Source organism: Sander vitreus, chromosome 24 (assembly GCF_031162955.1).
Source record: "Sander vitreus isolate 19-12246 chromosome 24, sanVit1, whole genome shotgun sequence".
NCBI classification, from domain to species: domain Eukaryota; kingdom Metazoa; phylum Chordata; class Actinopteri; order Perciformes; family Percidae; genus Sander; species Sander vitreus.
This window is the reverse complement of record NC_135878.1, coordinates 14412361-14426637: the sequence shown is the minus strand read 5'-3', so window position 1 is coordinate 14426637 and position 14277 is coordinate 14412361. Positions and strand designations below refer to the sequence as shown.

The window sequence follows — 14277 nt, the reverse complement described above, 5'->3', positions numbered from 1 at the left end:
GTTTGTTGCTTTTTTTATTTTATTTTTTTCCAATTTTTTTTAGACGTTTTTGTTCCCTTTCTGGATGGGGTTTTCTCTAAGTTTTTGTTGCTTCTTTCGGAGTATTTATGCCTTTTTGAGTTATTTTTTCAAAGTTGTTGGTGCTTTTTTCCCTATTCTGATGTTTGTATCCTTTTGACTTAAGTTTAGTTTTTTTTAAGGGGTTTTTGTTGCTTTTTTTAATCCATGCAGACATGTCCCGGGACCTCCCTACATAGTTGGAGATCTCAACTACTCTGCTTCTGGGGGAATTTCTGAGCCTCAAAGTCGGAAAATCTGCCAAGTAAGTGCCTCCAAGCCTGTGTTAACATGCTCCAGGCCCCCCATGCTCCCTCCCAAGCCCCAGTTAGTGCCTCTATAGCTGGGCATTGACCTCCACGGCCCCCAGCCTCCTTCCTAACCCCAACTAACAGGCTCCAAGCCTGGGTTTTCAGCTCGAGGGCCCCCGGCCTCACCTCCAAGCCCCAGTAAGTGGCTCTAAGCCTGGGTTATCATGCTCCAGGACCCCCAGCCTACCACCCCCTCTCCTAACCCCAACTAACCCTCTCCAAGCCTGGGTCTTGGTGTTGTCAGAGCCTTTAGTGAAACTAAAATCTATTTCCTTTAGTGTGTAATAAGGACACCTTGCTAGATTTGTTGGATACATATTTATAGAGTGACAAGCACATACAAATTTCCAAAAATACAAAAATAATCTACAACATATTCAGAGTTCACTGTCGAAAATACCGAGCAAAAAATATGTGCCACGTGTCAAAGCTGTACAGTGTGTCGGAGCAGGTGTGCGGATGATTTATTCTCAGGCGGTCATTTCAGATTTGTCATCTGGTTCGGGAGGCTCAATCACCATGGCTTCCAGATACTCTGAAGAAGAAGAAGGACAAGATAATAACATCAGACATTTATTCTTGCTTTAGAATTTTTTTTGCAGTATTCAACACTTAGGGCTGGGTATCTCTGTGTAATGTAGTTTTTCCTGCGTGTCTTATACAGCCAATCACAAACGTTATTAGATCTTGGTAGAAGCATGCTGCGTGCTGATTGGCTCACTGACGCTGATGAGATTTACTCCTTAAGGCCAAAATGATGCTTCTGTGTTAAAACGACGCCGTAGGTAGGAACGTAGGTACGTGGAGACACGGACCCTACGCTATGGCCTGGCCTGCAACTCTCAAAAAAATGTAACTACACGTCGCAGCGACGCAGACTGTGATTGGTCCACTTGGCCGTGGCTTGGTAGCGTTGCATCCCCCCGACTCATTTCCAGGTTCTCCTTCTCCGTAAACAACATGAAATCAAGGAGAGGGTTAACTTTTCCTGCACATACACACGCACACACATACAAACAGATACACACAGACACACATACAAACAGATATACACATACAAACAGATATACACAGACGCACACACACACACACACACACACACACAAAACACACACACACGCCGGCCCTGTTATTCTCTTAAAGAGATCGACGCACACGCTAACGCACAAGTATAAACTTCAGGCCACTTAAATGGGCTGTGGGCGGAGCCTCCGCAGAAGCATAAATCACGCTCAAGGTATTGAAATTGGGTATTTTTCAAGACTCGATACTTTAGATGCAATTGGGTGTGTGACTAAATAGGAATGAAATTCCCCGTCCCATCCCTATTTAACACAGACAGCTGTCTCTCACCCGCAGTGTGGTCCGTTTCGGGCCGCGTGGCGATGAAGACCCAGGCCAGCCCCACCAGCAGAGCCACCACCAGGTTGACGGTCACCCACGGGTGGAGAATCTGGTGCTCTAACCCCGGGGGCCTGGAGGAGAACAGGGGGTCTCATGTATGCAGTGGTGGTAGAAGTATGCAGATCCTTTGCTTCAGTAAAAGCACTAATACCACACTGTAACAATACTCTGTTACAAGTAAAAGTCCTGCGTTGAAAAGGTTACTTAAGTAAAAGTCTGTAAGTATCATCAGGACAATGTAGTTCAAATATTATAAGTAAAAAGTACTCAATGCAGAACAAGCCTCACAGTTTAGAAACTGGAAACGGAAAAAAGCGTTGAAAGTGTCAAAACGAATGTTACAAATATCATAAAAAGGGGACAAAAGTGTCACAAGCAGTGTGTTACAAGCATCCAAAAAAAGGTCAAGAGCGTCAGAAAGAACTTCAAAGTTGTGAAATGCAGCACTAAAAGCATCAAAAAAGGCTCAAAATCAAAACCTTTATACAGTATTGTTGGCTAGTTTACTTTAGAATAAAACATCAGGTTTTATAAACTACATGTGTTCTGTGTGCAGGAATCTTAATGTGTAAAGTAACTAGTAACTAAAGCTGTAACAGATGAATGTAGTGTAGTAAAAAGTACAATATTTCTCTCTGAAATGTAGCGGAGTAGAAGTAGAAAGTACCTCAACGTTTGGTACTCAAAGTGCAGCACTGGAGTAAAATGTACTTTAGTTACTTCCCACCGCTGGGTGTATCCTCCTAGCCGGGCGTCATAGTAAGATAGAAACATGAAAATGAGTTCCAGCGAGCTCACCATAACGTTGCGTTGAGGGCTGGGTACAGGTTGATGCGATCGCTGGTCATCTGCTGGCTCAGAGAGAGGACCAACGCTGAGAAATAAACTGGATGAAACCGGGAGAAGGGGGGGGGGTGATATAAACAAAGAGTGTCGATTGAAAGCCAGCAGACCCTAAACCCTAACAACTAGGGCTGCACGGTACGAGGAAAATATGCGACGCTACTGTTTATTTCTATACATATATTGCTGTGGCGACTGCTTCACTCATCTTATATCCTTAAGACGCCTTTTTTTGAGGTGGATTGTGACTCGTAGAGTAAATAAGCACTCGCGGAGATCCTCGCGTTTCGTTCAAATAACGCTAGATTTATTACGTCTAGTGACCGTACGTCTACGCTACGTCTACGCTACGTCTACGCTATGTCTACGCTACGGTACAGGTGACCGTACGTCTACGCTACGGTCACTAAACTCTGTTTCTCTGTCCACCTCTCTTACTCAAACAAAAGAACTTCCCAAGCGGTCACCCTGCCGCTCATTATACCTGTGAAGGTGACCTAATTCGGAGGAGGAGCGGAGGTTGCCATATTCCAGTAAGTATTTCTCCAGATTTAAAAGTCCAACAATTTAGAAATGAAATAGAAAAATAAATACAACTCATCTTGTTTGTTTTTTCGGGGAAATGATTAAATACCAATAAACTTATTGTGGCTCCAACATATATACATATTGAGTATGTAGTGCAGAGTATGTGATTTCGGACGCAACCAATACAGTATGTTGTGCAGCCCTGCTAACAGACCTGTGTTGAAGTGACCTTGGTGTTATTAAATAGTGTGGACTCACAGAAAGAGGCGAGAGCCACGCGGTCCAGTGCGAGGAAGTCCCGCAGAGCCAAGGAGCCTTTGGCCAGGTCCACTCTGAGAATACAAAAAAAAAAAAGGAGTTGCATATCCTGTTCATACTTGTACACACAAATACAGTTTGTACTTAAAAGGACAAATCCGGCACAAAATGAACCTAGGGGTTAGTAACACATGCCTTTGTTTTCATGCTAATCGAATGTGACCAGTTTTTAATCGCAAACCGCTAATTAGCTTATAACGCTAGCCGTCGGGGCACGGGTAAAGTAAAAAGAAATCGCTATTTCTACACCACTAACGAGGCTCAAAATGGCGCCACACTTCCACGGTAGCATAATGAACGCTGTGCAACCAGTAACCAGTAACATGGCTCAAGGACGGCGTTCGACGTTCGACTGGTTGAGACTGCTTTCCCAAGATGCCGCCTGCCTGTATACGTGAACGGTACTGTCTTCATAAACTATATTTTTAATAAACTATCTGTACACTTACAAAGTTGTCAATGCTTCGGTTTACATGTAGGGACCTTCATTATGCTACCGTGGAAGTGTGGTGCTATTACGAGCCTTGTTAGTGGTGTAGAAATAGCGATTTATATTTACTTCATCCGTGCCCCGACGACTAGCGTTATAAGCTAATTAGCGGTTTGCGCTAAAACTGGTCACATTCGATTAGCATGAAAACATATCCCGGAGAACGGTCGACTCGGTGCACATATGTTACTAACCCCTAGGTTCATTTTGCGCCGGATTTGTCCTTTAAGCAGCTTCACTGGACGCTTTTTCTCGGGTCTGAAGGGGCCCCTACCTACCGGTCGAAGGCGGCCACCGTGCTGATGGCCAGCAGCATGTAGAGCAGGGACTGGGACGGGTACGCCAGGCTGTGGTACTGCTCCAGCAGGTTGGACAGAGCGGTGAGGTGCTGCCCAGCTAACATGTACACCACCACGACGTTCCACACGGCGTAGCCCGCCAGGAAGCCGTGACAATACAGACCGAACAGCCTGCACAACACACAAAGCACAGGAGGGATATTTAGGGAGGGCAAGGTACCCCATAGGTCGCCACAAGTTTTATTTAAGACTTTTTTTTTTAATAACATTTAGAATGAAATTTAATACCAACATGGCCATACTGGTACAAGTATGTACAGGTTCTGCAGGTTTCACCATTTCAAATGTAGGACTTTTTAAGACCTTTTTAAGACCATTTCAAATAATAACTTTATTTTATATAGCGCCTGTCATGAAACCCAAGGACACTTAACATAATTACCGTGGCTAAGCTAAAGGAGGTTGTAGGCTGCAGTAAACAGGCGGTGTTTCAGGAGTTTTTTTTTTAAATATGTCCAGGGATGTAGCATTTTGGATATGTGCAGGGAGGGTGTTCCAGAGGGGTGGGGCTGCAACACTAAAGGCTCGGTCTCTGAAGGTACAGAGTCTGGTGTGGGCAATGGAGAGCAGGCCAGCGTCTGAGGGCCGCGGCGTATGGATGGAGGAAGTTGAGCTCTCTGTTTTAGCTACAGAGTCAGGCATCGCACTTCTGTTCGCACATGCGCAGTACCTAGGTATGACTACCAGCCAGTCAGAAGCAGAGTATGAGGGCGTGTCCTGACAGTACCTAGGTAAGGACTACTAGCCAGTCAGAAGCAGAGTATGAGGGCGTGCCCTGACAGTACCTAGGTAAGGACTACTAGCCAGTCAGAAGCAGAGTATGAGGGTGTGTCCAGACAGTACCTAGGTAAGGACTACCAGCCAGTCAGAAGCAGAGTATAAGGGCGTGTCCAGACAGTACCTAGGTAAGGACTACTAGCCAGTCAGAAGCAGAGTATAAGGGCGTGCCCAGACAGTACCTAGGTAAGGACTACTAGCCAGTCAGAAGCAGAGTATGAGGGCGTGTCCTGACAGTACCTAGGTAAGGACTACTAGCCAGTCAGAAGCAGAGTATGAGGGCGTGCCATGCTAGCAGCTAGGCGAGCATTATAACGTGTGTTCCAAAGTGACCACGTTTGTCTCTGAAGTAAAGGCTGGACTACAACAGAGCTGTTTGGAGCAGTTTGTGAACAGTGTTTTCTGTTGGAGATGGTAAGTCCCTTTGGGGGGGGGACTTTGGACTTTTTCACTTTGTAAACCTATAAACGTGCACGAAAAAGATATATAACACAATAAAGGAAAGGGAAAAAAAGCATAATATGCATAATACGAGCACTTTAAATGGGAGCCAGTGAAGGTGGATGAGGGTGGAATGAAATGAAATGAGATGAATGAGATGTAAACACACAAAATCTGTTTTATGTCTGTGGTACAATCCGAAAGAGACCGATAACGCAAAGCTGATTGGCCGCAAAATCAGTTGCATGTTGTTCTAATTTGTAGTCGTTACACAGCAAATTAGATTTGGACTAGCGACGGAAAGAACTACAACACCGCGGTCTTAATTTCCCTATGTCCATGTAACGCTACCTCTAATGCTCCCGCAGCGCTTTAGATTTTGTCGTTGTGGAAATTTTAGACTTTTTAAGACATTTTCAAGACCCCGCGGGTACTACACGCTCATAACTATTTGCACTGTAAAAGATAGGGATCAGCTTTTTTGGCCCCCGATCACCGATCCGGTTTTTAAAATATGGAATATCTGCCGATACCGAGTCCTGATCCGATCCTTTATTTGTATGTATTTGCATAGACAATGGAGCTGCACACCGGTTTTTGTTTACAGAAATAACTAAGTAAACAAAGTAAGTTTGTTAGCTCAATACAGTTAACATAGTGCAGCTAGCATTTTTGTAAAATCCAAACACTAAATCAACTTCTTCTTAGATTGTTGAGGAATCTAATGACATTAACGATCGGAGTTAAAGGAATCGGGGCGACTGCCGATCCGATACTTCCCGATCCGATCCTGGACATCCCTAGTAAAAAAAAAAAAAAAACACTTGTCTGTCACCTGAAGCCTTTGTGCACATTCATAGACACGTCTCTGGTGGTCCAGGGCGCCGCGGTGGGCTGGAAGTCAGTCAGGTGATCCATATGGTCGCCGGTCTTCCTCCAGTCGGAGCGCTCGGCAGCCTGGAAACGCTCTACACGGGAACACGCCACAATGACCAAATCAGCGATTTAACAGACTCAACTAAGCCTGCAACAATTATTACATTATTGTCAAATTGTCAAACTTCTTTCCCCATTGTTTCTTTGTTTAACCGCAATTAACCGCTAACAGTAGCTAAGGTGCTAAGGCGCATGACTGGTAATCCATGATGTTGTTTAGATGTGCCAAATTGTAATTATATAAGTGATTATTGATCTGACTATATATTTTTATTATTATTTAAATAGTTGTTGGAACTTGACCCTAAACACATTCATAGCAACAGAAATGAACGCAACAGTTAGAAAAACATGTTTTATGATAATAAAGAGGCCTTGTTGACTTCCTAGGCTGTGTGTTTGTGTTATTACATTATCTGGGTCACATGACAGATATATAACCAAAAGATGTATCTAGAGCTGCAAAGATTAATCGATTAATCGATTAGTTGTCAACTTCTAGATTAATTGGCAACTATTTTGATAATCCATTAGCCGGTTTGAGTAATTTTTTTAAGACAAAAGTAAAAATTCTTTGATTCCAGCTTGTTAAATGTGAATATGTTCTAGTGTCTTCTCTCCTCTGGGACAGTAAACTGAATATCTTTGAGTTAGTGGACAAAACAAGACATTTGAGGACGTCATCTTGGGCATTTGGGAAACTCTGATCCACATTGTTCAACATTTTCTGACATTTTATAGACCAAACAACTAATTGATTAATCGAGAAGATAATCAACAGATCAATCGACTATGAAAATAATCGTTAGTTGCAGCCCTAGATGTATCCTGGGATTCATTCAAAATTTCAATTTCTTTAAAAAACTAACACATTTGACTGGAAGAGACAATTATATTGTTAAATCGCAATCATTTCTGAGACAATTAACTTGCAAAGCAACATTTGGGAATTGTTACAGCTCTGGACTCAACCACGCCTTCTTCCTCGGTTACTCACTGTTCCTCTCTACGAAGACTTTCCCCACCGGCTGGCTCTGACCCTGCGGGGCCGAGAACAGGGAATGCTGGAAAATAGGAGGAGGGGTGTCGGTGATAATGTCGTCCTCTTCTATGTCCAACTCATCGGGAAGCTGCGAGTCAGCGACTTTAGGCTTCCTGGGATAAGAAGAATTAAGGTTATAGAGGAAAATGCAGCACGTACGATATATCTTGCTGTCATTTCTTTTCAAACATTTTCTCTCTAATCAACTCCAATTGTTTGACTTTGCTCTTTTTTTGTTTTTATAATTCCGTGTTTCTCACGATGCAAATAGCAAACTTCGCTCAATGCATTTTGTCATATTTCCTTTGGTTTGGTATCGTTTTACCAAAATATTTGCAGCCAGACTCATGCAATATATATAAATAAAATAAGATATATAACTCAAAAGTCTCAGGTGTTTATGCATAACATTACAGCATGACTAACAGGATAGTACATATGACGGAACCATTGTTTTCGGACTTTTTTTTATCAAATCTGCTGACATTAGCACATCATTTATTAATTTTTTTTACTTTTTCTTTTTGGTTCTTTTGACCAGTTCTTCTCCATCGGTGGTGTGATCGGCTGCATCTCCGTTCACCAGGTCGGCTCGGTCATCGCCAAGTTCTGAAACCAGAGATGGACACATCTGTAAGGCCTCCTGCACACTGGCTGCGTGGTGGTTTCTGTTGCGTGTCAGTTGCGTGGCGGCTGCGTGGCGTTTTCTATGTCTTTGCACACCAGAAAGGTGTCTTGATGCGGCGCTGCTGCTGCTGCTGTTAGCCTCGTCTGTACACATGGATGTTTCCCATTGATAAAGTGAAATGTTAAACATAAATTTATACTGATCTGATTACAGCAAAGACAACGTCGGCAGTATTGACGGCAAACCAGGCTACAGAATAGTTCCTTCTGTATTGACAGGTGCAATATTTTCAATAAAAATGACATGCATTTATGTCAAAACCCAGAGACTTTCAAACATCAACATGTCATTTATTAATATGCATTTGTGTCAAAATGACATATAAACATCTTTTCGTGTTCTATTTTGCCTGGAAATGCTTCCAACACGCTTGCGTGTCGCGTGACAAATACGCGTAGGTCCTATTTCTATAAACGCACGCGTTTTCATCTTTTGCCTTCAAACAGGCGATTTAGAGTCCCTTCGTTTAGACACAACAGGCTTAAGAACTCTTTTATTGCTTGCTAAATGTAATAGTTGTCTAGCTATGTGTGTGTTTTTCATTTTTTTCTCCTTTTTGGGGCGGGAGCGCAGAATGAATCTCAGTGTGGACAGACAATAAAGTCGTATCATAAAAGGTTAGGAGAAATAAAAAGCAGAAAGGCAGCGTTTATAGGCCATCATGTGTTCTCAGTCTTTACCTATAGGGGCCGTTTTCTTTTTCCTCCTCCTCCTCTGAGGCGGAGCATCCGTCGTGGGTTCGGGGGAAAGTTGCTCTCCAAACTCACACTCCCTCCGGCTGCCCAGGCCTCCCATTTCCATCCCATGATCTAAACAGGAAGGAATGAAGAAACATTCGGCTTTTTACGTTAAAAAAGCTCCATTAAAATGTATTTTCTTGGCTTTTTAAATTAGGAGACTGAAGGGTTTTTTTTTCTTTCCAAATGGAAGTATTAGCCGAATTAAAGAACGATACCTTGTGAATATTCATGTTGACGTGAACTAGCCCTTTAAATCCATGTAAATGAAAAGAGTAACTTTGGTTATTTTCAAACCCTTTTTTCCTATGTGTTTGTGTCTAAGTGACTGATGGGAACAACAATCTTTGACGTTGGTCCAGTATTAAGCGAGATCGCTGCAGTCGGCAGTCAGAGAAACAAGCTACAATGTAAGTTAATAGGACAATTGTGCATCTTCAATTTACGTCCACAAAAGTGCTTGTTTTGTATTTTGACAACATAATGGTAAGGATTTCTAAGGAGGTCGACCTTTCTGTTAAAGAGTAAGATGCTTTTGTTAAACATAATAACATCCGAGGAATAGCGTTTGCTAAACCCACCAGACTCCATGTAAATAAATATTCATTTTAGCATTGTAAAATACACTTCATTCAAAGTCGACAGAAACAAAATAAAACTATGAAAAGCCATTTTGGGTCGTCTTTCCACTTTTCCAACCATCACAACTCTAGTTTTGGTTGAAATAAACACACAGTTTACCGATTTACATGTGAAAATATGTTGGCTCTATACACGCTAAAAGTATTGATTTTTTAAATGGAGTCTGGTGGGTTTAGCGCTAGCGACCTCAGAGCCGTTTCTGGTTAAACAGAAAAAGAGTTTAAAGGTCTAGCTCTGTAGGGATCCACTCCATAATGTTGACAGACACTTAGAATATTAATCTGAGCGTGTCAGCGGCAAATCAAGCACTTTTAGTGGACTAAATTGACGATGCACGTTTGCCCCGTAGGCCTGTAGGGTTACATTGCAGCTCGGTTGGCAGCTGCCGGTTCCAGCGATCTTGCTAAATACTGGACCAATGTCACTCGACAAAGATTGTTGTTCCTATCAGTCACTTAGACACAAAAACATAGACTATAGTGTCCAGGCTGAAAACCCCCAAAATGACCCTTCAAGGTACGACAAACGAATCCCTGCAACACAGCCACTTTAGATGCTGCACAGAAGCAGAAATGTTTTCAATGTGTTACATACCGTCAATTTCATCGACTCCATTCGTCTCCTTTCTTGACCTCTTCTTCTTATGTTTTGGCGCGGGTACTTCTCCTGTACACGAGTCATAAACAAATCGATCAAATGAAGAAAACATATATGACGTATCCATCACATATCGTTCCATATGTTGCAAATCCAGACTCACCATCTGGGTCTAGACTTCACGTTTTCCACACGTTCCGACAAAAAGAGAGAAGAGGTTTTGGTTTGACTTTTACAGCGTAAATACCGTAGATAAAGACAATAATGGTGGCCTTTTATTGTGGCCAGTCTAAGGGACACCTGTGCAACAATCACGCTGTCTAATCAGCGTCTTGATATGCCACACCTGTGAGGTGGATGGATTTTCTCGGCAGAGGAGAAGTGCTCTCTAACACAGATTTAGACAGGTTTGTGAACAATATTTGAGAGAAATAGGCCTTTTGTGAACATAGAAAAAGTCTTAGATCTTTGAGTTCAGCTCATGAAAAATGGGGGTAAAAACAAAAAGCTGTTGAGATATTTCTATTATTTTAGACATATTATCCAAGTTTTATTTATTTTATTTATGTATATATATATATATATATATATATCACTGTAGATAAACACCTTACCTACCTTGGCATTGTGGGAAGTGATCGCTGTCCACGCTTAAGGAGACAAAAACGAGAAGCACGGGTCAAGTTTGGTCCTTTGTGTTGGTATATATTCCATTTTCGAAATAACATCAATTAAAAGAAAAGTCATTTTTTTGTGATTCCTACTTGTGTGATTTAACAAGTTGAATAACACAACGCGAGATCACGCCTGTTACAAAGGCAGCACCTAAACCATGAACGTAAATAAAACCCTTTTCTCAGATCTAATGATTGCAGTTGGACTTCTTTAGCTTTTTGAGTGTCAGTTATTTATTATCAATGTTTTTAGGCACAGATATGATGATAACGGTCCAAAATGATGTGAAAAAAGCTGCAAAACTACCACAAAGGGACACACACCGACTACCAAGAGACGCCAAATGACCACAGAGACCCAAAACAACCCCGTAGGAAACAAAAATGACCAAAAGACGTCACATTTTCTTGAGGAAGGACGTCGAAACCCCCCCGCCAAATACACGGACCCTAAGTCTTCCTCAAAGTTTGTATATATTCCATTTTCCGGATAACATCAATTAAAAGAAAATGTGATTCCTACGTCTGTGAATTAACAGGCTTTCAGCAAGTTGAATTCAAAACTTTGAATGTATCACATTCCACTTGGTATTATAAAACGCAGCTGTAGAGAGCGTTTTCGTTAGGTCACTTCTGTACTCACGCTGTGAGTACTGTAACCTAACTTCAGCGGTCCTGTCTATGCTCTGATAATCTAATTATTCTAACGGTTACTCGCGTTACTGTAATCGAGTCGTTTCTTTGTCGTCGTCGTGTACTTTTACTTTTTCAAGTTGTTTTTCAAATCTGTAACTTCACTTTTACTTAAGTACGTTTTGTTTGAAGTATTGTACTATGCTACATAGTTTGGGGGGTTAAAAAAAAAAAAAAGTAAATCAAAAAAGCTCTCTAACGTTGTTTTGTATCCGTCAACAGACTCAAAAAGTATATCTCCCCCCGATGTTAAAAAGTAACTTTTGCTCCGAGTACATTTTAAATGAGCTACTTACTTGAGTAGATTTCTATAATGGTAACTGTCCTCGTACTTGATCTATTCTACCTCTCCAAGCATAACAAACCTGACACTCAGCAGTTCGTTCAATTGGATTGAGAACGTCCCATCAAACGCAGCGTAAACACATTAACAAAATGACCTCTCCTGTGACACAAGGAGGTCCAGATGCAAACACTGTGGGAGCTATTCAGAAAAGTCTCAGGTAGAAAGCATACAGTTAGATAAGACAAGCCGAGATAAAAAAAAAAAGACCTTACCGTCGTCTTTCTGGCCATGCCACGCAGGAATCGGTGTCAGAGTGGAAAGCAGCTATGTAACAACCTGGCTGACACTGTTAAAATCCCCCCTGCTAAATCCCTATTACATGCGCCAGGACTGGGGATTACTCAGGGCACAGGTCAGACGACTCAAACCTTTCTCCAACTCCCTGTGTGTGTGTGTGTGTGTGTGTGTGTGTGTGTGTGTGTGTGTGTGTGTGTGTGTGTGTGTGTGACTGAGTGAAACGTCCAGAGAGAAGTGTGTCCGTCTTTGGAATCTGGTTTCACTTTTCTGACGATGCTTGGGTGATAGAAACACCTACAGTGCAGGGTTTACCCCGAGCCGTTTTGGGCAGCACCTAGTTTTTATCAAAGTTTTTAGACACAGATATTGTGATAATAACGGTCCAAAATGATGTAAAAAAGAAGCAGAACTACCACAAAGGGACACACACCGACTACCAAGAGACGCCGAATGACCTCAGAGACCCAAAACAACCCCGAAGGAAACAAAAATGACCAAAAAAAAATAGACACGACACAACTACGAACAGACGCAAAATCCCACGAAGAGACACAAAATGTGTGGGGGAATTGCTTTTTTTTGGTGAAAAACGTCACATTTTCTTGAGGAAGGACGTCTAAACCGTCTTGTATTTCTTCTGGTGACATATGGTTTCAGTCAGATATCCCAGAGGATATTGATATAGAGTTATGTTTATGATTGTGAGTTTTTCGGACACCTGCCAGGCTTCATCAGCTTATGTTATGCGTATAATGTGTTTTCATGGACTTCACTGAGTGTTTTAAAGGCTCCGACAAACATTTGTTTTCTACTTAATTTTTAGACAAACCTCTTCTCAATTAACCGATTAATGGCCAAGCTTTTAAAATATCCAAAAAATTCAAAATAAAACAGCTTGTTTTGTCTGACCAACAGTACAAAATCTGAATCCCTAATTGTGCTGAAATGAGTCGTTTAATCAACCGCAAAACAATCGGTTTTAGTTTATTTTCCGTGCTTTTTCTCAGTTTCCTATAATTATAAACTGAGTCGCTTGGGCTTTTAGCTATAAGCAGGGTATTACATAGTCCCAGTAACTGTGTACATGTGATTATATAGCAGGGCTGTAGTACTCGAGTCTTGGACTCGGACTCGCTGGTATTTGGACTTGTCTCGGTCTTGCCAAATATGACTTTTTTGAGTCCAGGTGTCTTAATTATTTTTATAATAATATTGGAGGGAAAGGGAAACACTGGCAACCTGATAACCAATCACACAATACTGGTCACTTCTTTTCTACACTACATCTGGAGTGAAGCTATATTGTCATTTAGTTGCTCAAATGCTCAGTACTAGTACCTGGCAGTGGTAATAGTAGTGGATTGGTGTTTGTATCAGTTCTAACACGGCTATTATGAGGTATCACCATATGTCATTATGTTTTCTTTAGATTAGATTAAATGATATCAAGGGGAATGGCTATACTTACAAATCCTGGGGGTTGTGACACTGTGACGTTGTGTACCTTTAATTCTTAAATGTACTTATGTTATGTCATCATAATGTAAGATTGCAATGTTCATTGACAGGAAAATGACTGCCTTGTATTTTTTTAAAGTATGATGCCGAGCTGTTGTTTGGGTCACATGATGTTTGTGAGAATTTGCAAATAATGAAGAAAAAAAAGACAATAGTGGAGTTATAGGACTAACCTGTGGAAGAGGCGGGAGCTCCCTGGGTCGCATTTTCTAAAATGATAAAACATAAATAGTCATATTTACAAGTACTAGTTAGGAATACTAGCTAGCTACAATTGTCGTCAAAATAGGACTTCATGCTAGCGCTTAAACGTTAGCTAACGCTACTGTAAAGGCTGCCACTTTAACGCTAGCAGTTTCCGTTATTTGTGAAAACAAGTCCGTTACCTTTGAGCCTTCCGTATCCATACTAGGCAATTTCTGCTTGAAATGTGCCTTTAAATGCACATCCCATCTTTAGTTGACAAGTAAATGTTAACGGCTACAGCCGTTTACACGTGAATAAACTGCTACTTTGTTATGATTATTTCTTTGTTTATGCTCTGCAAGTGGAGAGCGGTTGCACCGGATGCATTTACGCGTAGCACACAAGACTTCCTGACTCTTCAAAATAAAAGCTCCCACAAAAGGCAAGCAAAAC

General features: G+C 41.6%; 1 protein-coding gene across 1 annotated transcript; it reads right to left on the bottom strand.

Annotated features, from left to right (window-relative positions):
• Positions 1–667: 667 nt before the first annotated feature.
• Positions 668–14216, bottom strand: LOC144512934 (transmembrane protein 237A-like). The gene is made up of 14 exons (XM_078243919.1): positions 14025–14216; positions 13812–13847; positions 10789–10820; positions 10334–10347; positions 10168–10239; positions 8875–9003; positions 8022–8115; positions 7462–7619; positions 6364–6496; positions 4230–4421; positions 3402–3475; positions 2571–2658; positions 1722–1843; positions 668–903 (listed from the first exon to the last, which is right to left on the bottom strand). Exons 1-14 carry the CDS (start codon positions 14043–14045, stop codon positions 839–841), a joined length of 1230 nt encoding a protein of 409 aa, XP_078100045.1. The 5' UTR covers positions 14046–14216; the 3' UTR covers positions 668–838.
• Positions 14217–14277: the final 61 nt, after the last annotated feature.

Excerpts from the sequence above, each read along its gene's own strand:
- LOC144512934 (XM_078243919.1), bottom strand. The coding sequence starts at position 14,045 with ATGGATACGGAAGGCTCAAAG. Across the intron at positions 13,848-14,024 it reads TGGATACGGAAGGCTCAAAG|AAAATGCGACCCAGGGAGCT; the intron begins GTAACGGACTTG and ends TTATCATTTTAG. Across the intron at positions 1,844-2,570 it reads GCCCTCAACGCAACGTTATG|GCCCCCGGGGTTAGAGCACC; the intron begins GTGAGCTCGCTG and ends GTTCTCCTCCAG.